The sequence below is a fragment of the Lathyrus oleraceus genome, chromosome 1 (genome assembly GCF_024323335.1).
Source record: "Lathyrus oleraceus cultivar Zhongwan6 chromosome 1, CAAS_Psat_ZW6_1.0, whole genome shotgun sequence".
Lineage (NCBI taxonomy): Eukaryota > Viridiplantae > Streptophyta > Magnoliopsida > Fabales > Fabaceae > Lathyrus > Lathyrus oleraceus.
Window position 1 is genome coordinate 288,577,502 of NC_066579.1, and position 23,436 is coordinate 288,600,937.

General features: G+C 42.0%; 2 protein-coding genes and 1 non-coding gene across 4 annotated transcripts; 1 reads left to right on the plus strand and 2 right to left on the minus strand.

Annotated features, from left to right (window-relative positions):
- Positions 1 to 4,217: 4,217 nt before the first annotated feature.
- LOC127103632 (uncharacterized) lies at positions 4,218 to 9,818 on the minus strand. The gene is made up of 2 exons (XM_051040881.1): positions 5,359 to 9,818; positions 4,218 to 4,719 (listed from the first exon to the last, which is right to left on the minus strand). Exons 1-2 carry the CDS (start codon positions 9,816 to 9,818, stop codon positions 4,218 to 4,220), a joined length of 4,962 nt encoding a protein of 1,653 aa, XP_050896838.1.
- Positions 9,819 to 11,069: 1,251 nt separating this feature from the next.
- Positions 11,070 to 14,219, plus strand: LOC127130875 (uncharacterized). Of its 2 annotated transcripts, none has more exons than XM_051059836.1 (6): positions 11,070 to 11,220; positions 11,617 to 11,951; positions 12,411 to 12,612; positions 12,780 to 12,848; positions 12,941 to 13,070; positions 13,318 to 14,219. In XM_051059836.1, the coding sequence occupies exons 2-6, from the start codon at positions 11,702 to 11,704 to the stop codon at positions 13,954 to 13,956; spliced, it is 1,290 nt and encodes a 429-aa protein (XP_050915793.1). In that variant the 5' UTR covers positions 11,070 to 11,220; positions 11,617 to 11,701; the 3' UTR covers positions 13,957 to 14,219. The 2 variants fall into 2 exon arrangements, with proteins under 2 accessions (XP_050915793.1, XP_050915797.1); XM_051059840.1 differs by having other exon boundaries at positions 11,091 to 11,507.
- A 6,977-nt stretch (positions 14,220 to 21,196) lies between these two features.
- Positions 21,197 to 21,267, minus strand: TRNAG-GCC (transfer RNA glycine (anticodon GCC)). The gene has a single exon. It is a non-coding gene; the product is annotated as a tRNA-Gly (tRNA).
- Between the last annotated feature and the right edge of the window lie 2,169 nt (positions 21,268 to 23,436).

Consider the following 23,436-nt stretch of genomic DNA (forward strand, 5'->3'; position numbering starts at 1 on the left):
ATCATTTTCTTAAAAGAGATAAAATTTACAAATTATTATCTTACAATTTTACAAATTTTCATTTGTTTTCTATAAGTTAAATATTTTTTAATATAATTTTACGGAATGTTCATGTAAAAATATAAACAATCACATAATGAATACATAAAAGAATGATAACTGATCTCACCTGATCAGGAGGGCCTTCCAAGGTCTTGGTGAATGGGCCGGAGAATGAAGTGAAAAGGGGGGTGTACCTGCAAAGTGCTCCAATGTTTAAGTCAGAAAAGGTACAGAATGAGGTTATCAGAGTGTGAGTTAGAATACCTGCCCCTTTGCCATGAAAGGGGTATTTATAGTGAGCCCCCAGCGCTGGGCCAAGGCTCCTAATGGGCTGGATTAGCTAGGCCCAAGGAGGAGCTGCCAGGGGACGCGTAAGAAGCGTTAAGACCTAGACCAAAGTCTGCCCCCTGGTCCAACTGCCCCTATCCCTAAGGCGACAATATAGGGGAGTTGGGTGACGTGGTGAGTGGGATGCCGTTAAGGCCCTGCCCGACACAACTGAGGTGCCCGCAACGTGGGTTGACGGTGAGTGGATGGAGATCGTACGAGGAGGACCCGCTCACTGTCCGACACGTGTTTAAGGGCCCGGGGAGACGTTCGTCGGGCGGACTGTCGTCCACCTGACGCGTCCTCGTGGTCGTGTGGACATGGCCGTTTGGACGTGGGCTTGGCGAGTATTGGGCCGTGCCGTGCCTAGGGTCATGGCCCAGTCCGGAACAGGAGCCCCCCAAGTCGAGTCTCTGAGCCAGAGGGATGACTTATGTTTCGACTAAGGGTTCCCCGCGACGATGGGGAAGCTTGACCGTTAGACAGGCGAGGTCGTGCCAGACCTATTCATGACCGACCCTTTCTTCGGGAATGTCGGGGATGGAGGTGGTCGGTTGATCTGCGCCTTCCTTGTAGTAAACGTGGGTATGACGCGGGAGGTGGCGTCTTGGTGAGTCGAGGAGATGGATAGGTGCTCGGGTCGCTTCAGCTCCTCATCTTTGACAGACGTGTCTCAGAATTAGTGGGGTCGCTTCGTTTCGCGCGCAAAGACGGCGTAGGCAGGCTAGGTAATGATGACCTAGCGTGTTGGTCTACGTGCCAAGCCCTATAAAAAGGGTTGAGTAACTTCATTTCCACTTTTTCTTTTTGCTCACGCGTTCACCGGAGTTCTCCACATTCTCTCTCGTTTGCTCTCTCAACCGTCTGGACCGCCGTCTCCGCCCGTCCTCCTATCTGAACCACCGTTTTCTGCTCGGACACCACCGTACCTTTTCAACTTAACTATGTCAGGTACGGTTTTCCACTGTGACCCATTCTTTTTCCTTGTTGTTTTCTGTCAAACGCATGCTATTTTCGTAGAAATGTGGTTAGGTTTAACTTAGGGACAGTGTAGTGGACTGTAGGTGTATATTAGATGGTAGAAAATAGGGTTGGGATCCTACTGTACCGGGCATAAACTTCATATGCCGGGCAACACTTGCATAGGTTGTATGAAGTTTATGCCCGGTCTCCATAGAATGCGCGGGCCACCGAGTTGAGCACGGTTAGTGTCCGTCGCCGCTACGCCCTTTCACTTGACCTGCGGTGGAAGGGTGGATTTGATACGACGTCGAATTCACTCTTTCTGTCTGCGTTTCAGGTGTTACCGGGCGCTTACGACCGAGGAAGGAAGATTCTGGGTCCTCCACCGACGACGCGACAATCGCTCGTCTTCCTGTCGGGGATGGGAGTGTCCGAGATGGTACCGAACACGCCTCCTCTTCCGGGCAGGTCGACTTCTCCTGGGTTGCGGACGAGCCCTTGGAGGAGGAATCAGACTTCTGTGACGAAGCCATCACTGCTCACGCTATGGTCGAGGCCATAAACCGGGAGGATCCGCCGAACTGGTATTGCTGCGCCCCCAAGGAAGAAGACCGCATTTGTCATCATTTCCCGGGGAAGCAGTTCACCATGTATGAATTTGCTTTTCGTGAGGCGGGGATGAGACTGCCCTTCAGCTCCTTCCAGATGTCGGTCTTCAAGTGGCTCCGGCTGGCGCCGTCCCAACTACATCCTAATGCCCTCGCATTTATGCGGGCATTCGAGTTAGTTTGCCAGTTCCTCGGCATTGGTTGCACCCGGGCTCTCTTCTTCCACGTGTTCCATCTCCAGAGGTCCGGTTCCCGTGGCCGCCACAGTTGGGTTTCTTTCAAGCAGCCCGTGCGTCTGTTCAAGACGTACGAGGATTCTGTTCGCCATTTCAAAAGCCGGTGGTACGTGGTGATGCCGATTACCCGGGCTGCCCTTCACTCTCTCTACTACTATCAACGGGAACCCAACGGGGAGGAGACGCTGATGTCGAAGATACCGCTGAGGTGGCAGCGTGATCATTTCGATCTCTCCACAGCGCATTACCGGGTCAAGTACGCGATGCTCGGCGAGGAGGATAGGCTCGCGTACAAGAAGCTGGTCGATTACGTGCAGAGCTTCAGCTTGGCGTTCTGGGCGAATCGACAGGGCGTGCCCTACCTGGATGAGGCCGGGGAGCTAATCACCGAGACGCGTTATATCAATACGAAGGCTCTGCTCGAGTGTGATACCGAGGAGGAAGCTCTGGCGTTATTGAGTAGGCAGACTTTGTTTAGCTTTTTATTTCTGTTTATGACTTCGGTCGCTAACGTTTGTGTGTAATTTATTTGCAGGTGCCATGCCCAATGCTCGTGATCGGGTGCTGAAGCTGGCGAATCAGGTCGGCGCTCCTGACCGGGTGCCCAAGAAGAAGAAGAAAACTGCGGCCCGTGTCTCGGAGATTGCTGGCGATGCCGGGGTCGGTCCCTCGCAGGCGGCGAGCGTGATTCCTTCCTCTCCTCCTCGGCTTAACCCGATCACCATTCCTGACAGCAGTCCGTCGCCAGCGGCTTCTCCCCTCCATAAACGGAAGCGTCCGGCTGGGGCCCTTACCAGGTCGTCTCCAGGAGGTTCGCATGGACCGGGCAGCTATCTTCTGCCTCCCTGCTATGTGGAACGGTCGTTCTTCAAGGCCGAGGAGTCGATTGCTGTGCCTGCGCCTGAGGCCAAGGCTATTCTGGACCAGGATGTTGCTGCCCGGAGGAAAGATCTGGCCAGGGATATTGCTGCCGTCATCCGGGTGATGGAGACGGCCATGGTTCTGACCGACACTGCGGTCTCCACCGCCTCGCTGGAGGAAGCCCTTTTGCAGGTTCGGACAGAGAAGGAAAGACTATCTCAAGATCTGTCGGACTACAAAGAAGAGCATCAGCTGCAGGAAGGGCTGCGCCAGAAGCTGGAGGAGGTGGAAAGGGAGAGGGACCAGTTGAAGGCTGCTAAGGCGAGCCTGGAAGAGCAGGTGGTCGACCATCAGAAGCTGACCGAGGACAACGCCTACCTACGGGCTCAGGTTGAGTCTCTCGAGGGAAAGGTCCGTCCTCTGGCAGATGAGACCGAGGAGGAACGCGCCTTTGGCTCGCGCGGTGAGCTGCTAGGGCATATCCTGACTCTCAACCAAGATCTTGTGGCCTGCTTCAAAGAGGGTTTCGACAATGCTGTCGAGCAGCTCGGGCTTCTGAACCCTGAGTTGGTGACGGAAGGGTCGGCCTATAACTGCTGCGTCCGGGATGGTGAGATCATCTGCCCGTTTGAAGTGGAGGAGGAGCTGGGGGGAGAAGAAGAAGAAGAGGATGAAGAGGAGCTCCGAGCGGAGTCTTAGTTTATATGTTTTTCTTATCATGGCCTGCGTGCCTCATGTATTTTGGCCTTCGGGCGTTGTAATATGGCCTTCGGGCGTACTTGGCTTCGGCCGCCTTTGTCGTTTCTAATGTATGAATATTTTTGTTACCGTTATTGTGCTCGTTTGTGTTTGATATTTGTTTGCATGAATTCGTACTCTGCTCGACTTTGTTAATCTCCTCGGTTTAGGGAACCGACGAAGTGTCGGGCTTTGTGCCCGTGGGTATCGAAGCCCGGGTCCGTTGTTCGAACCCTGGTCCCGAGGCTTGGGTCCTCCCATCGCGAGCTGGGTGCCCTGCCAGTCTTGGTACTTCGACGTTGGGTCTTGGTCAAGATCCCAACCGTCGGGGAGGGTTGTGTTTGTTGTGTGACCCCGGATCGTTCCCGGGTCTCGTGGTTCCTCCCTGGGGTTTTGGGGACGAAGAGCGTGGCCGTACCTGCCACGTCTCCCCGTGGCGTACTTAGCTGTAATATTGTCTAAGTTTTTCTGCGTTCCATGGTCGAGCGAGTTGTTCTCCTTGTAGGTTTTCTAGGTAATAGGCCCCGTTGCTCGTTTTGTCGCGGACGCGGTAAGGGCCTTCCCAGTTGGCCGCCAGTTTGCCCTCTCTCGGGTTTTTCTGGTTTCTTCTGAGGACCAGGGTGCCGACCTGGAACTCTCTTTTTATGACTTTCGCGTCATGACGTAGTGCTATCTTTTGTTTGAGGGTTGTTTCCCGGAGAGCTGCTTCGGAACGTATCTCCTCGACTAGGTCGAGCTCGGCTCTAAGGGTTTCATCGTTCATTTCCTCGTCTAGGGGCTCCTCTGTCCTCCTCGTTGGCGTCCGTATCTCCACCGGGATGACTGCCTCGGTGCCGTAAGTTAGTCGGAACGGGGTTTCCCCGGTGGTAGAATGCGGTGTCGTGCGGTAGGCCCATAGGACGCTATGTAGCTCCTCGACCCATGCCCTCTTTGCCTCGCCGAGTCTGCGTTTGAGGCCACGTAAGATTACCCTGTTGGCCGCCTCTGCTTGCCCGTTCGTCTGCGGATGCTCGACAGACGTGAAATGCTGTGTGGTGCCCAGGCTGGCGATGAAGTCCTGGAATCCTCCGTCCGTGAATTGTGTCCCGTTGTCTGTGACAAGTGTCTGGGGTATACCGAACCGAGCGAGGATGTTGCGTTTGAAGAACCGGAGAATGTTCTGCGCGGTTATTTTAGCCAGTGCCTCCGCCTCGATCCATTTGGTGAAGTAATCCACCCCGACGATGAGGTATTTATTCTGATATGATCCGGTGACGAAGGGTCCGAGGATGTCCATGCCCCACCACGCGAAGGGCCATGGGGAAGACAACGATCTGAGGTCGTTCGGGGGTGCGAGGTGCATGTCGGCATGTCGTTGGCATTTGTCACATCTTTTGACGTGCTCTTTCGAATCGTTTTGCATGGTCGGCCAGTAGTAGCCTGCTCGAAGGGCTTTTCGTGCGAGCGATCGTCCGCCGAGGTGTTGAGCGTTAATTCCCCGATGTATCTCTCCAAGTATGTCGGGGACTTTCTCTTCCTCGACGCATTTGAGTAGTGGGATGGAGAATCCTCTCCGGTAGAGTTTGCCTTCGAGGAGTACGTACGAGCATGCGCGTCGTTTGACAATGGCCGCCTCTTTCGGGTCAGCCGGGAGTTCGTCTCGTGTGAGGTAATTGTAGATGGGTGTCATCCAACAGTGGGCATCTCCAATAGCGTTGACCTCGAGTGGAGGCGGTAGTTTGTCGATGCTGGGCCGCGGGAGAATTTCTTGGATTACTGATTTATTCCCACCCTTTTTCCTCGTGCTGGCTAGTTTCGAGAGAACGTCTGCCCGTGTGTTGTGCTCGCGGGGTATGTGTTGAACTTCCCATTTTTCAAATCTATCAAGTTTTTCTTTGACGAGGGACAAGTACCCGAGGAGGTTGTCGTTCTTGGTTTGGTATTCTCCTCGCACTTGTGAGGCCACGAGCTGGGAGTCGGTGGATATTTTTACCTCTTTTGCTCCCAGGTCGTCGGCTAACCTCAGGCCTGCGAGGAAGGCTTCGTATTCGGCTTGGTTGTTTGATGTTGGGAATGCTAGCGCTAACGATACCTCTATCAGGATCCCTTCTTCATTTTCGAGGATGATCCCGGCCCCGCTGCCTGATGTGCTAGAGGCGCCATCGACGAAGATCGTCCATTTGTGGGCGCTTTCTGCTGGAGTCGGGCAGTGGGTCATCTCCGCGACGAAGTCGGCCAGCGCCTGAGCTTTCAAGGCTTTCCTACTTTCGTATTGTATGTCGAATTCGGAGAGTTCTAATGACCACTTGAGCATCCTCCCGGCCATATCCGGGCGCCCGAGCAGCTGTTTGATTGGCTGGTCGGTCCTCACCTTTATCGTGTGTGCGAGGAAGTAATATCGTAGTCTCCTCGCTGTGTTGATGAGGGCCAGGGCGACCTTTTCGATTTGCTGATATCGGAGCTCGGGACCTTGGAGTGCTTTACTCGTAAAATAGATGGGCTTTTGTCCTTCGTCGGTTTCTCTTATTAGAACGGCGCTGACGGCCTCGGTTGCCACGGATAGGTATAAGTATAGGGTTTCCTTTTCTGATGGCCGTGATAAGACCGGGGGTTGGGACAGAACCTTCTTTAGATGGAGTAGCGCTTGTTCGCATTCATCGGTCCAGTCAAAGGTAGCCTCTTTGCGAAGGAGTCTGAAGAATGGCAATGCGTGCTGGGCGGACTTGGCGATGAAACGGGAGAGTGAGGCGAGCACTCCATTGAGTGACTGGATCGATTTTTTGGTTTTTGGGGTCGGAAACTCCGAGAATGCCCGGCATTTGTCGGGGTTGGCCTCGATCCCTCTTTCGGTGAGATAGAAACCGAGGAACTTGCCTGCCCGGACTCCGAACGTGCATTTCTCGGGGTTGAACCTCATTTTACACTGTCTCGCCTGCTCGAATACCTTCGTAAGGTGTCGAGCATGGGTTACCTCCTCGTGTGATTTGACGATCATGTCGTCCATGTACACTTCGAGCATGTCCCCTATTTCGTCCTTGAAGACTTTGTTCATCATGCGTTGGTATGTAGCGCCAGCGTTCTTGAGCCCGAACGGCATCACGTTGTAGTAGTAATTGCCCGTTGGGGTCATGAACGCTGTGTGTTTCTTGTCTGCGGGCGACATAGGGATCTGGTTGTATCCACTATATGCGTCCATGAAGGACAAGAGTTTAAAACCTGCAGAGTTGTCAACGAGCGAGTCTATATTAGGGAGGGGGAAAGCATCTTTCGGGCAAGCCCTATTAAGATCAGTATAATCAACACACATACGCCATTTTCCATTATTTTTCTTAACGAGGACTACATTAGAGAGCCAGGTTGTGTACTGGGCTTCAGAAATAAAATTTGCCTCTAAGAGGTCTTTTACAGCTCGCTCGGCAGCCTCTGCCTTTTCGGGCGATTGCTTGCGTCTACGCTGTGCTATGGGCTTGGCTGCCCGGTCTACAGCTAGCTTATGACACGCGATCTCGGGGTCCAGCCCGGGCATTTCTGCGGCATTCCACGCGAAGAGGTCGGAGTTCTCTTTGAGGCATGCTACTAGCTCTTCTCTTGTTTCCTCGGGTAGTCCCTTACCTATTTTCACCGTCCTTTCCGGATCGTCCCCAAGAGGAATGAGTTCGAACTCCCCGTCGGGGATTGGTCGGACCGGGTGTTCGAGAGAGCGTTCCTTGGGGAACCTCCCCTCTCCGGTCTCGTCCAGCCCGATGCGACAGTCGAGGTCGATGGCGTTGACTCCTCGGGCAGGATCCTCGGTCTTGAGTTTTTTGTTGTTGCAGTTGCTCTTCGTGCTGACTACGGCCTGTCCTTTTACTGCGGCGTCGTAGCATCGCCGGGCTGCTTCGATGTCACCATGAATGGTGACCACACGTCCCAATTTGGTGTAGTATTTCATCTTCAGGTGGACGGTGGATGGGACCGCAGTGAGTTCGGCCAGCGTCGGGCGTCCAAAGATGCAATTGTAGAGAGACGGACAGTCTACGACCAGGAATTGGATTTTGACTTCCCTGGCCGTTTCTTGTTCGCCGAAAGTGACGAGGAGCTCAACATATCCCCACGGTCTGGTTGTTGCTCCGTTGAATCCTTGGAGATCTGATCCGACGTAGGGGGCTAAGTTGGTCTTGTCTAGCTTCAGAGTCTTGAAGAGGTGGACGTACATGATATCCACTGAGCTGCCTTCGTCGACCAGGATGCGTCGTACGTCGAATCTGGCCATCTTTGCTCTAATCAATAGTGGGATGGCCGAGTTCGGGGATCCGCCCGGGAGTTCCTCCAGGAAGAAGGATATTGGGTTGGATTTTCCCCGGTATTTTGTCAATGTCGCTTTCTGCTCGGGGGCAGCCAGTAGGAGTTCGTCGAACTTGCGTTTGACGGAGAGGGCCGCGGATTCCCCGTTAGTTCCTCCTCCTGATATCACCAGTGTGGTAGGGAAGTCTTCCCAGGGGCTGAGTGCAGTGATCTTGCCCTCGGGCAATGGTTCGGGGGGGAAGAAATCTTCCGGTCGTGACACGCAGAGGGCCACTTGATAGGGAGAGTTGTCGGGGGGTGTGTTTTCCCGGGGTCTCTTCTTCTCTGGCTCGTCGTGTCTGGGAGCTTCGTTCTTCCTCGTGTACTGCTTCAGGTGCCCTTCTTGGATTAAAATTTCAATCGCATCTTTCAGGTGGACGCAGTCTTCGGTCACGTGTCCGTGACTTCTGTGGAACCGGCAGTACTTTGATTTGTCGGTGTGGGGCTTTGGTGCAGACGGTTTTGGGAACCTGACCCTGCCCTGCTTAAATTCAGAGTTGATACATTCTGCGAGGATACGCTCTCGAGGAGCCGTCAGTAAGGTGTACTCGCTATATCTGCCCGCGGGGCCTCTTCCTTCCCGGAGCTCGCGAGGTCTTTCTTCTCTTCGTCTGTCTCCGTTGCGACGGGAAATGCTCGTGTCCTCGCGTTTTGAGTGCTCGGTCTCCCCAGCGTTACGTCCGCTGCGGGCATTGTGTGCCACCTGCTTTTCCTCGTATCTGATGTAGGCCTGGGCTTTATGCAGGAGCTCGTTTAAGGTGCGGGGAGGCTCGATCCCTACGGCTCTGCTAAGTTCACTGCCGGGTAAGAGACCTCTCTCGAGGAGATACTTCTTCATGTGCTCGGTGGTATCTACCTCGACAGCTTCCTGGTTGAATCGCTCGATGTATGAGCGCAGCGTTTCATTCTTCTTCTGCACTATGGCTTCAAGGGTCGCCTCAGTCTTGGGGTGACGACGGGAAGCTGTAAAGTGCCGGGTGAACATGGACCTCATGACTCTCCATGACGTAATGGACTCAGGGGCCAAGCTTTTGTACCAGGCCATGGCCCCTTTCCTGAGGGTCGTTGAGAACAGTCGGCATTTGAGGTGCCCGGTTATATCATTGCGGTAGTCGAGCATCGCGTTGACGTTGTCGACGTGATCGTCGGGATCTGTAGTCCCGTCGTACACAGCTAGGTTTGGCGGTTTCTCCATGCCTTTGGGGAGCGGGGCTTCCATTATTGCCCGAGATAGGGGGCAATGCAAATCTTCCTCGTCGCTCCTTAAGGGAGACAGTTCGTTGTTGTCGGGGCTGTGCCCGCGCCTTGGTGATGTTCTCGCTCGACCACCGTCACGATGGGCGCGTGCCCTGCTGGCGTGGGGTTCGGGAGAGCGACGTCCTCGCTTCTTCGTTGGCTCCGGACGTTGTTGTATCCTACTCACCGGCTGGGGCCGGGCCTCTTGTCGTTCGGCTTCGAGGGCCATGATTCGTTCGTGCTGCTGGTGGAGCATAGAACCGGCCTGATTGAGGGCATTCACCATGGCAATCATTACGGCGTCTCCTTCAACGGGAACGGGAATGGGATGAAATGTCTCTGCCCCTAAATTGTGGGCGTGAGGGACATCTCCGTTGTTTTGGGGCTCTGGAGACGGGGTGGATGGATGACCGTCCCGAACGTCCGCCTCATGGGATGGCGGGCCGTCGTCCATGTTGTAGTTGACGAGGGGACGGCTGTGATCGCTATGTTGTTCTCCGGCCATGTTGGAAGGACAGAAATGAATGAGCTTTTGATCCTCGTTTGATGAAGATGGGGATAGCTAGTTCCCACAGACGGCGCCACTGATCTCACCTGATCAGGAGGGCCTTCCAAGGTCTTGGTGAATGGGCCGGAGAATGAAGTGAAAAGGGGGGTGTACCTGCAAAGTGCTCCAATGTTTAAGTCAGAAAAGGTACAGAATGAGGTTATCAGAGTGTGAGTTAGAATACCTGCCCCTTTGCCATGAAAGGGGTATTTATAGTGAGCCCCCAGCGCTGGGCCAAGGCTCCTAATGGGCTGGATTAGCTAGGCCCAAGGAGGAGCTGCCAGGGGACGCGTAAGAAGCGTTAAGACCTAGACCAAAGTCTGCCCCCTGGTCCAACTGCCCCTATCCCTAAGGCGACAATATAGGGGAGTTGGGTGACGTGGTGAGTGGGATGCCGTTAAGGCCCTGCCCGACACAACTGAGGTGCCCGCAACGTGGGTTGACGGTGAGTGGATGGAGATCGTACGAGGAGGACCCGCTCACTGTCCGACACGTGTTTAAGGGCCCGGGGAGACGTTCGTCGGGCGGACTGTCGTCCACCTGACGCGTCCTCGTGGTCGTGTGGACATGGCCGTTTGGACGTGGGCTTGGCGAGTATTGGGCCGTGCCGTGCCTAGGGTCATGGCCCAGTCCGGAACAATAACTAAATTTTATTAAAAAATAAAAAGTAGATAAATATATAATGTACATGTTATAAACATGAAAATATCCGACCAATTAAAATGTATTCTCTTGTGCAAACGTAATATTTTTTTATTTGTTGAGTTTTTCCGATGCAAATAATTATCTTATAACAAAAACATATTTTCTATTGCAAATTCATATTTAAGAAATCAACGTAATTACTATTAATAATAAAAATTTATAAATTTTTCATGTGTTTTCAATTTTTGTGTTTTAAAAATTCAAAAGTAAAACAACTTTTAGTAGTTTTGGTTTTTTAGTTTTTAAAACTAAAAAATAAAAACAGTTTTCAAAACCACTTTTTTAAAAATTATTTATCAAATGAGTTTTTAATTTTTAAATTTTTAAAAACTAAAAAACTGTTTTTAAAAAGGGAATCAAACAGGCCCTTAATGTACTTCCAAATATGCATATTCGAAAATAACTAAAGGTAAAATTATGTTTTGGGATGGAAACGAAATTTCCCAAATTTAATTGGAAAGGGGCGGAACAATTTCTCCAAAACAAACATTTAAGTGATGGCCCAAGCCCAACCCACTTCCCCGAGCCCCATAATCACTACCGCCTTGCCCTTGTTGTATCAGAACAACTTGCTGAAGCACCCAACTCAACTTTCTGCAAAAACCAAAACCTCGCCGGAAACGCCGCCGAAATTAGACGGCGCCCACCAGAAACTGTGTGAAGAAATTTCATCTTTTCCTCTTTCCATTTTATTTTAAATGATCTTAGTTCTTTGCAATCTTCATTGTAGCGAGCGCGAAACCGCGATTTCAGCGAGTCGCGCCGTGTTGTTCTCGTGAAATGCACGAGGCAGCCGCAAGCGCCGCATCTGTCATCTCTGCAGCGGCAGCGCCGCCGCCACGATTAACTACGAACTACGTCTACTGTTTAAAAAACTCTGATATTGCTACTCTCTTTTAATTAAATTACGATATAGATGCTTTTTCAGTGTTTCAATAATGGGTAATTAGGTTTACAATTTCACTTTTCACTCTTTTAATTTGGAATCAACCATTGGTTTCTTTCACGTTTGAAAATTTGTGATGTAATAATGTGTTGGTTGCTTCTGCAGTGTGATGATCCTTGTTGCGTGAAACTTCGAATTCATTCACAACAAACCGCTTTGAAAGAGGGTTTTTTTGCTTGTAAGCATAAACATGTCTGCTTCTTTGTCCCAAAGAGAAGAACAAATAGAGAATGTTTCGAATAGAACCATTCCCAAAGTGCTAATCCAATGTGAAGAATGCAAATCTAACCCCTCAAAGTACAAGTGTCCAGGTTGCTCGATACAATCGTGCAGTCTTCCTTGTGTAAAAGCTCACAAAGTTCGGACTGGGTGTAATGGCAAGAGGAACCAGACTCAGTTTGTTCCTATTACACAGTTTGATGACAATATCTTGTTATCTGGTACTTACTCTTTAAACTGTGTTATGTTATGCCTTTGATCTTGAGAACATTTATGTAACACAGACACTTCGGATTGAAGGAATGTCAAATGTTTGACACAAAATTGACACATGTTTTTACCTTTAATAACTCATTTTTTAAAAATTGTTACTGCTGTCTACATATTAGTGTCGGTGTGGTAACGTATAAGTGTCGGTGTGGTATCCGGTATCCTTGTAGTATGTATCAGTGCTTTATAGGCTTTTTTTTAGTTGGAGTGAATGAACTTATTCTTCTTGTTTGTGTTATCCTTGGAGATAAGGTAAAGGACCATTCATTTTGGGTTCCTTTGGATATTTTTACATTAGTACTTCTTATCTTAAATTCAATGTTCTTTTTTGGATTATTTTATTTAGCACATTTGAATTTTACTTTTTTTAATTTTCCATGCTTCTTGTTATTGTCCTTTCCTCCATGTAGATTATAATTTGCTGGAGGAAGTGAAGAGAGTGGCTGAAGTTGCTTCGAGAACAAGAACAAAGTTAGGCATGTCTACATATCTTAAGTTGCCTCATCCCCTCAAAAGCCTGCAATATGCTGCTAGAAGCCGGAGCACAAAACTATTGTTTCTGCCTAATGGAATGTCAAAAAGAGAGAATAATCAATCTCGATTTGACGATAGGTATTATCATCTTTCATGACAAACATTTGTTGTTTTAGGAGGGTGGTACATACATTAGAGAAATTTGAACATACCGCTATTTTTTGCGATCTGCTCCATATTTAGATTATTGAGGTGAAAGCTTTTGTTTCAAATAAAGTACAAATATGTTTATGCTTTACTTTCAGGAAGAAGTCTATACATTGGACAATAGAATGGCGTTTTCACCTGACAAATATTGTCTTACACGACCACGGGTAAGCCATTTATATGATGTGCCTTATCTTGTTACATGCTTAAGAATTTAGAGAATACAATTTTGAAAGAATGCTACACTCATTTCTTCCAGAGTTCATGAAGATACAAGCTTTTGCACCATTCTAGAGAAGCACCTCAAACCAGGTCCTTGGAATCATCAACTAAAGGAATTTTGTGATGACCAGGATCATCTCAAGCTCTTCATTCGTAAATATCCAAAGGTGTTTTTCTATACTTTTTATGTGGTAGAAATGCAGTATAAAAGCTAGTAGAATTTTAGGGTATGTTTGGATAGAGGATTTTTCAGGGGAAAGGATACTTATATGATCATCTCAACCATGTTATTCGTTCAATATAGATTTAGTCCTCCAAACTTTCCATCCAAACATATACCCTTAGTAATTGATTGACTACATCAAAGTTGACTTTATTTTACTTATAAATTTCATCTTGTTTATGTTAATATAGGGTCCCAAGTCACCCTTCAAAGAATTGGATATAAAAGCACCAATCAGACAACAATTGAAAAATGTAGTCATTTTGGAGTATCCCGTTGTTTTTGTTTTCTTGCCGTCTCACACTATCAATTTCGAAGTTATTAAGAATGTCATTCCTAGTATGCCTAAATCACCGCAGAAAGATAGTGAAGTTAACCTAATACCAGAAGGTGTATCGTTCAGGGAAGAGGAGATTGAAGATGACAACAGCTTTGATGATCCTAAGGTTTTTGATCTTATAAAGCATTCAGAATCAAGTCCATCACATCAAGTGCTTACTGAAAATATTCTTTCCGAAAAAGCACCAAATGATTCATTAGATATACCAGTGTTTGAAGGAGACGTTGAGAGAAATCTTTCGCCCTCATCTTTCATAGACACGGATTTACAACAATTGTCTGAATCTGGGATGTTTGACTTTGAACAAGATCTTATGTATGATGATAATTCCTATGATCTTATGTATCAATTCAATCCCACAGTCTTCCCAGATTTTGGTTGTGAATTTGCAAAGAAAGATGAAAACGAAATAGATGTGTTTGACGCCATTAACAAGCTCCCTTTGGTAAGCCAGCCTGAGCAATTGGAGGAAGGGGAAATTCCCGATTGATTGCTAGCTAAAGCCACTTCTGCTGAAGAATTGGGAAGTAAACGAGACCAGATTATCGTATCTTTTGTTGTAAAGATGAAGTTGCCGCTTTTTGTACAAGGTTTCGGGCAGAGTACAAAAGCTGATGGCACTGGCCGCCTTCTCATCACTTCAGATCAAATTTTGGTATTGAATTATTTTATTCTTGTTTGGTAACATCCTTTTCGAGAGAAATTGTTTAAAACATATTATTAATTTAGTTCAGCTTCAGTTACATCTTTCAATCATTAATTGAATTTACATTTCTGCATCTTAATTTGATTGAGTTTTAAACATGTCACTGTGAAGATTGTGCACTTCACAATGACAATTCTACTATAGGTTGTTTGTCCGTAATATACGTGAATGCTATTTTAAAAATTTATGTATGCGCGATCTGAAAATTTTGCAGTCCTGCCTGTTTTTTTTTGGGTTCGGATCCGCGTCCATGTAACAAATGTCCTCTTCTGCCCTTGGTACATTATGGTATAGTTTAGATTAGCTGCTAGCTTTTAAGGGCTTCTTAAAGTAAGCTCATAGGTGTGTTTTCAGAAAAGCTAACTAGAGATCTTTTATGAAAATTGAGAAGTTTATCTGAATTGGCTCACTTGGTCTAAAGTGAGACGTGCCACTATAAATTCAATAAAAACTACAATTTCAAGCTTCAATAATCAGGGCAACAGTGATTTTGTCAAATCATGGTTAATTTAAATATCCATTAAGTGTTGCTTAGTAAAGTTTGAGAAAGTCAAAGTCCAATGTGAGATGATTTTATTCTGAGATGGTTGTATAAATTTGTCATGTTTCTTCTTAACGATTGTCACCCTTTGCAGCTCTTTATCAATGAAGCACGTACATGATAGAGTGTAGATTTTTTTTTTAAAATAACCATATTTTTCAAAAAAAATACGAAAATAACCAATTTTTTTCACAATAACCATGTTTGGGGGAGGAGGCGCCAATGCAGCTGGCGCTGCATGGCCCTCAAGGGGGGGCGCCTGTATGGCGTGGTGTTTTTCTTTTGAAATAAAATTTATTTTTGCAACCAACAAGAATCAAACACACAACCTTTACATCAATAGTGAAAGACGTTACCATTACACCACATACTCTTCATGTTAATTTGTTTCATCATATATTTAATGAGCCATTGTTCAATTGTATTTTTTAAATTGTATTAAAATAATGTTTATCATACTATCTACTATTTATACTATTTATGTTATTCTACTATTTATACTATTTATTATAATGTTTTATTTTTAAAGAATATATTGTTCTTTTTTTATTTTATTAAATTTTATCTCTATTTTTTAATTTTTAAAAATATTATATATTAATATATTCAAATTAATATTCAATTATTTTATATTTTATTTTATAATGCATTTATATTTTATTAATTTTTTTATATATAAATATTTAAGTATTATTTTATATAACTTAGACATGTATTAATATATTATATTATTTATAAAAAGTAATATAATATTTAAAAATATATTATATTTAAAATAATATAATTTTTCAATTGTATTTTTCAATTATATTTAAAAATATTATGAAGTTTTTATATTAATTTTTACACAAAAATTTAAATAAACTTCATAATATTTATTATAAATACAATTGAAATATTAATACATGTTAATATATAATATAAAACACAAAATATATGATGAAACAATTGAACAATGGCTCATTAAATATAAAATAATATATTAATATATAATATTTTTAAAAATTAAAGAATAGAGATAAAATTTAATAAAATGAAAAAAGAACAATATATTTTTTATATTAATACAAAATAATTGTTGGCTGCAGGCGCCAAAATATGTTACTCTTATTTTATAATGTATTCAAAATACATTATTAATAATTAATGTATTTTGTGTTTTATTAATAAAATTATTTTGTGTTTTATTTTAATACAATTTAAAAAATACAATTGAACAATGGCTCATTAAATATATGATGAAACAAATTAACATGAAGGTTTGTGGTGCAATAGTAATGTCTTCCACTATGGATCCAAAGGTTGTGTGTTTGATTTTTGTTGGTTGCAAAAATAAATTTTATTTTCAAAAGAAACACACACGCCATGCAAGCGGGCACCATCTGTATTGGCACCTCCTCCCTCAAACATGATTATTTTGGATTTTTTTTTTGAAAAATTGATTATTTTCGTATTTTTTTTAAAAAAGATGATTATTTTTAAAAAAAAATCATAGAGTGTATCACAGATTGTATCAGATATGGCGATAGGTCATTAATTGAAAATATGCATATAAAAATTTATAATTAAATATTTAACTAAATCATAGCTGAAAAGTATATTAAATGTAAGATATTGGAATAATATCCTTCTTAGCCATCTTAGGTTAAATTTGTTTCATCTAGAAGAAGAAAGGAATTTTGCCAAAAAAAAGAGAGTCTCAAGCAAAGTATCATCATTCTAACTCAAACTTTCCATTACAAATAATCTTAATAATATGTAAAATGAGATAATAATTAATATGAATTAAATTTTAGATATTAGTATTGATAAGAAATTATGGAAAATAAAACTAATTTTAAAAAATAGTAACAATGCGCAATTAATTAATTAGGATATTAAACAGAATGACTAGAAGGGTCATTAAAAGGGGAATGAAGGGTTAATAAAAAGAAGAATCTAATAAAAAGAAAGTAAAGAGTCATGGTTGGAAACGTGTTGCCACCCTATCAGAATTTTTTATCCACGTTGTATCAAAAATATATCGGAAACAGTTCAGCATATTGATTGTTACTAGATTATTAAAATTGTAACTTCGACGTGTTTATTAATTTTAGTATAATAGATATAATTTTATTGATTTGTACCTTTTTCTATAAACAAAATATTTGATATAAAAGAGTATAAGGGGCTATTCAACCCATATACAAAGGATGGAAAAACAGAAGAAATTATAAAAAAAATTGCAAGAATACAAGCAATAAGATCCACTAGAAAATTCTGCCAAGTACATCTCCATTTCCAAGATAGCTTTTTTTTTCCCGCAAAAATCAAAGATAGTTATCTATGAAACCCCTTTGAGACCATTCTTGAAAAGAATATCATTTCTAACAATCTAAAGAGACAAACCAACCGCATGCCAAAAAAGGAGATAAAAGAACTACCAACTTTTGGTCTAAGCAACGAAAGATACTCAGTCAAATTATCCCCCAATAAAACATCATAAGAAAAAGGATAAAGACCAATCCACCAAAATAACAGAAGCCAAACCTTTGAAGTTATTGGACACAAGAAAAATAAGTGGAGGAGATTTTCCTCCGAGTCTAAATACATTGGGCAAACATGATTATAATGGCCACTCAAGATCCCCATCTTTCCTAATTGATCACGCGTTTGCAATCAGTTAAGCAAAAGTTTCCAAGAAAAACTTTGCTATTGCTTGGAACAAGGGACTTCCACAACAACATGCAAAAAAGCTCGATGTGAGTTAACGATCGGGAAACAGTAGAAGACAACGAAGAAATCCTCACCGAAGCTAACCTGACATGATATTTACTGGCATTTCGCCACCAAATACACGAGTCAACCACATTCGCCATGAGATTGATATGAAACAAGCAATTTTACAACTCAAGCAATTCTGTCACAGCAGCAGTAGGCAATAAAGCTTTATCCAAGTTAAGATTCCAAAGCCACACACCATTTGACCAAGCACCTGTATCGCTAACTGTACAACGATTGGCCTGCACACAACCAAAAAGAATAGGAAATTGCATATACAATGGAGCAGGGCCAAGCCACATACGACGTCAAAAATCCATAAACGATTTGTCACCCAACTTACACATAATAGAATTTCTGAACCGACTGCTGTCATCTTCACAAGAACCAAGAGCGAGGCGTAAGTCTCTCCACCATAAAGAAGATTTCGAGTCATTCGCCTTTCAAGAAGAGTCCAAGATCACCATCTTAGGATCTCAGTATTTGAATATATTTAAAGATCTCCATTCTGAATATTCCTCTGATAAAATACGCCAACCCCATCTACTCAAGAGGGCTCTATTGAATGACTTAACTTCCATAACTCATAACCCACCTTTAGATTTCGGCTTACAAACCGTGTCCCACGCAACCTAATTGATTTTCCTCCAATTTTCTTCACCAATCCACAAAAGGATCTCTGAATATTAGTGATTGCATGTGACACAATCTTAGATGACATGTAAAAAAAAGATAAATAGAGGCGCATATAGGATAACACACAATTAATTAAAGTGACATGTGTAGTTGCATGTCCCTAGTACATTCAGGGGGAGTATCTCCAATACAGTGATTCTGTTGCTTATCTTATCGCTTTCATTCTCATTTACTTTTGATTATTGAGTCTCCTTCATAATTTCACATCCTCTGTGAATCAAGTTTTGAAACGATTTGTTTTTAGCATGCATTACATTTGAGTTTTGAACATGATTATTTAAGTCAATTGCCTAAGTTAGTGAAAGAAGAATCATATGTGATATCAATTCAAGTCACGTGGGAAGTGAAATCTCAAACTATTTTAAAAATTTTAAAAATTGAGATTTCGTGTGTGTGTGTGTGATTCAAATCACTCGCAATTCATGATTTGAATTAATCAAAATAGAGGCAAAACAATAAATTTTGGATGTCTGTTATTCGAATCATAGGTTACACCTGCTTCGAATCACAATTTGTTCATGACTCGAATCATAAACTTCCTATTTTCCACTGCCATGTCTGATTCGAATCAGGCTTAACACATGATTCAAATCATGAACCTGTGTGACTCGAATCACAATTAAATCACAAGATTTCTTTATGAGACATTATTTCACACTACTTGCTCACTTGACTAAAATCATAAAATGCACTTGACTCGAATCTAACTAACTTTTTCCATCTATTTTTGTGCTTAATCTCAAGCACATATAAATTTATTTTTTCATCATTTTTCATGTGTGAATCTCATAACCAACATTGTGATTTTTGGTGAAACCAACTCCCTCTCACTTTTGTAAGTTTAAAAACTCATGCAATCGATTTTCTTTTAACTTCAACTTCTTTTTTATTTCAAATCTTTATCATGAGAGATTTGTAATTTGATTGAAGGAGACGTTGTCTTGAAACTAATTGTTCTTGAAGATTGGGTAGATATTTTTAGGTAGCTTGCAAGACCGAGGTTGTTGTCATTGGTGCTGACAAATTCTAGTGAAAAGAAGGAGGTTCTTCTCTCTAGATTGCCTTGGTAGTGACTGTATGGAAGGTTATAGACAAGGCAAACTTCTCCTCAAATCTTTAGACAATTCATCGCTCAAGGAATCGATATGATCAAGGGGTTGATTGCTACACACGAAGGCTTGAAGCAGAATTATGACATTGGAAGATTAAAGAAGCGTTAATCGAGTAAAGATTATGCAGAAGAGTTTGGTATTACACTATATGCAAGTCAAGATCCAGATATGAGATTATTTTTCTCAACATTATTGTGGATTGATGATTGTTTGAACTCTTGTAGATATTTGTCAAATGAAAAGGAAAAATACAGATTTCGATGGAAAATCATTGAAGAATGCACATAGGCAAAGCGAAGACGAACGCCGAAACACTATAATCTCGGTGTCATCTATCTCCCTTACTCTTGAATTTAACTTTTGTAGGATTTTCATGCTTAGGTATTTCAATTCTAGCATAGTTTATCGTTTATTCAATTGGCAGCTATTTATTACGTAAGTTTAGGTTTTGTTTGAATTGGTGTCTAATCGAGCTGAATTGGTGATTAAAATTCAGAGAAGCAATTGATGTTAGAATTCATTGATATTGAATCGTTGTATAAACACATCTCATGGAATATACAATTGAATAATTAAATATCTTTGGGTATCATCATAATACCGTAAATTGGTTTTTGTAGATTGATTAAGCGTTAACGTGATCAAGTTTCAACAAGTATAATTTTCATATTTTTGATACAAACCTTCTACGCACACTTTTGAAAAATATATGATAATCAGTTTTTGAAAAAATGGTTGAATTTTTTACAAAGGTCTAGTCACTCCACTCTAGACCTTTTTTTACTTTCATATTTACAACCAACAACACGACCAACAATTGAGATACACTTTCCTTTCCACACTACAAACCTGCTTTGGAACTTAACCAAGATTGCATCCCAAGACGAAGCTCTACAAGGATTAATCCCATAATTGATCCCAAGGAAAATGAACGAAAGAGAGCTAACCCGACAAGATAGGAAATTAGAAGCAACTTCCAAAAAAGAATGATCAACATTGCAACCTAAAATCTTACCTTTGTGAAAATTTACAATAATGAAAGTTTGAATTCAAGTTTTGAAAAACTCGGTAAAAAAAGTTTGAATTCACCTTCTGCCATACGAAGATTCTTCTATTTTATCGATTCAAAAAATTTAATTATAAAAAATAATGACATGACAGAAGATTTTTTCAAAAATCTCCAATTTTATCGAAAAAAATAAGTATAAATTCTTAAAAACTACATGACATTCAACATGTTATTGATGAGTAAATTGTTTGAGGGGATAAAACAGGATAATCTTCATGTAATATAGCAAATTTAATTTTTTTTTAATGAGATTTTCAAAACTCATCTAAATATCATAGGACAAAATACCTATTAACCCTTTATTCTATAATAGATAGTTTCATTGCATAAGTCAAATTAGTGTGTAATATAATAGGTACTTTCATTGCATAAGTCAAATTAGTGTGGAAAAAAAAAGCTAAAATAGTATAGACATATGCAAAATTTGTTATATAAGTCATAATGTCAATTTAGGAAAAGATTACCTTCATACCAAACAACAAAGAAAGGTTAAAAAATAAACTCGTATCGTATACTCAATTTGAAACTTGTCTCTTTAGGTAGTGCAAGATAGAACAACTATAATCAATTTTAATATTCTGTATCTGTTTGAGTAGTGCAAGATAAAACAATTATAATTTACTTCACAGAAAATAAATAAATCTTACACTTTAGAAAGAAGTATTAATGGGTCAAATTCAATTTTACATTCATATCAGCCCTTCAGAATTTAATTTTAAATTAAGTTACATATTCTTAATTTATAAATTATAAGAAACGTTTTAATCATTTGCTCCAAGAATGTAACACAAAGAGCAGTTATCTTCTTGAATTTTTAAAGAAAACAAAAAGAACAAAACAATATATTGCACCAGCCGGGAATCGAACCCGGGTCTGTACCGTGGCAGGGTACTATTCTACCACTAGACCACTGGTGCTCGTTGAGACGTTAACAAGTTTACATTCTTTTGTTAATTTAATGTAACCAACTATTATTCTATGTTGTTTTTTGTTTACATGAACTACTTCTATCTTATTAAAAAAAATCAACGGCTACCTTAATATTTTGTAATCCACACACATTTAATATATATTTTTTTATAATTAGTACTAAATAATATAATTAAAAATTAATTAACGTTCTCTTTTAGATAATAACCTTATAAAAATTAATTGTGAATGGTTTTTCTGGAATGAGATTCGATCAAGAAAGAAAGAGAAGTACATAGTTACATTATAAAGAATGGTATTAGATTGTTTGATGAAGTGCAAAGTAACGGTGTTAGGCCTGATATCTATATTGTCACAAGCATTGTTCATGATTGTGCTTATAGCACCAATTTGGATAACGGAAAGGAGGTATACAGTTACATTATAAAGAATGCAAATGCTCTCATGAACATGTATGAACAAAACTGCAAAACTGAACAATAAGTACTCAACCCAAGTTCATCTCTTTGTGACGTTGTGAGCAGTTCCATGGTAGTTTTATGGCGGAAAATGGCTTGAAGCATCTGCTTAATAGCTTATGTTGTTACCCGGTTGCTCCATATCTATGCTTCATGTAAAGAAATATAAATATATATCTAATTTGTAAACTAAATCATCAAAGATAAAGCAACCTAGTCGTTAACATGCTTGTCCTATCACCAAGGTGTCTTTGGTTCAAATCTTGAATGAAGGCGAGAGAAAAACAATATCGGGATCCTAATGCAGTCCAAAAATGTTGATCTAGAAATGAAAATATTATATCTAACTCTGAATAAGAACGTCTCTGAAAGAACTATATACAAGTTCTATTATTAAATATCACATCTAAAGACTCTGAAGACTGTACATCAGAAGACCTCTATGAAGATCAACCAAGTTAACACCGAAGACTACTCATCAAAACAACTATTTGAAGAATACAAGCTTTGAACTCCGCTCACTCTGATTCACGCCCAACAGATCATCTAACTCATCAACTATGGGCTCCAATATCTATAAAAAGGCCTCACCATCATCATACAAACACACGAAGAAACTACACAAGAATTCTACAATACACCTTAAACCATATTCTAAATACTTGCCATTGTAAAATTCAGTAATCACAAGGCCTCACCATCATCATACAAATACACGAAGAAACTACACAAGAATTCTACAATACACCTTAAACCATATTCCAAATACACGCAAGAGTTGTTGCTCATAGTGTGATCATTGATTTGTGAAGCACCAAACACACCCTTGTAATTCTCAATAGTTGTTGTGATTCCTCAAGTGACTTGTGAAGTCTGTAGACTTGAGAGGGCTAAGAGATTATTGAACTCTTAGACGATTGTTGTAATCTTTCAAGATTATTGGATTAAGTTCTTATGAAGGCGAAATCACCTTGGTCGGGTGGACTGGAGTAGCTTTGGCTTTCAAGCGAACCAGGATAAACTTCTATGTTATTTGCTTTTACCTTTGTGTGTGTGCTGTTGCAAAAGTTTACAGTGAAAACAATTCAAACCCCTCTTTCTTGTCTTTCTCTACCTTAAGTTTACAATCCTCCTAATTTTTTTTGGACTTATAATAGAAGAGTCGAAAGATTTGTCAGCATTGACAAAAGAGGAGCTTCAAGGGACACTTGAATCTCATGAAGAAAGAATAGATGAAAGAGCTGCAAGTAAGTCGAAGAATGGTGTGGATTTGCAGGCGCAATCAACAAGAGAAAAGAAAGGTAAAGGGAAGTGGTTTGAGAACAAAGGTAGAAGAGGCTACAACAATTTGACTGGTCAAAATCAGCAGGAATGAGGTTGGTCGAATCAGAGAAAGTCCACATACCAATGCAACCAAAGAGGTAGTGCTACATGTAAAGGAAGAGGTGGTGGTCGAAAACCTGACAAAAGTCACATTCAGTGTTTCAATTGTCAGAAGTATGGTCACTACTCTAGTGATTGTCCTAAAAAATAAACGAATCAATAAAATGATGCAAAGTTTGTCAAGCATGAAGAAGAAGAGATATTGTTGATGGTCACAACAAGAGATGAGGAAAGATTCCAGGACCAATGGTACTTGGACTCAGGATGCTCATCCCACATGACTGGTAGGAAGGATTGATTTGTCAACATGAAACC

What these genes read in the sequence shown, in the direction of transcription:
- LOC127103632 (XM_051040881.1), bottom strand. Translation starts at nt 9,818, where the DNA reads ATGGCCGGAGAACAACATAGCGATCACAGCCGTCCCCTCGTCAACTAC. An exon ending in GTCAAACGACGCGCATGCTC is followed by an intron (nt 4,720 to 5,358) that starts GTACGTACTCCT and finishes CCTCAAACGCAG; the next exon opens with ACTCGGCGAGGCAAAGAGGG.
- LOC127130875 (XM_051059836.1), top strand. Translation starts at nt 11,702, where the DNA reads ATGTCTGCTTCTTTGTCCCAAAGAGAAGAACAAATAGAGAATGTTTCG. An exon ending in TGACAATATCTTGTTATCTG is followed by an intron (nt 11,952 to 12,410) that starts GTACTTACTCTT and finishes TCCTCCATGTAG; the next exon opens with ATTATAATTTGCTGGAGGAA. An exon ending in CAATCTCGATTTGACGATAG is followed by an intron (nt 12,613 to 12,779) that starts GTATTATCATCT and finishes CTTTACTTTCAG; the next exon opens with GAAGAAGTCTATACATTGGA.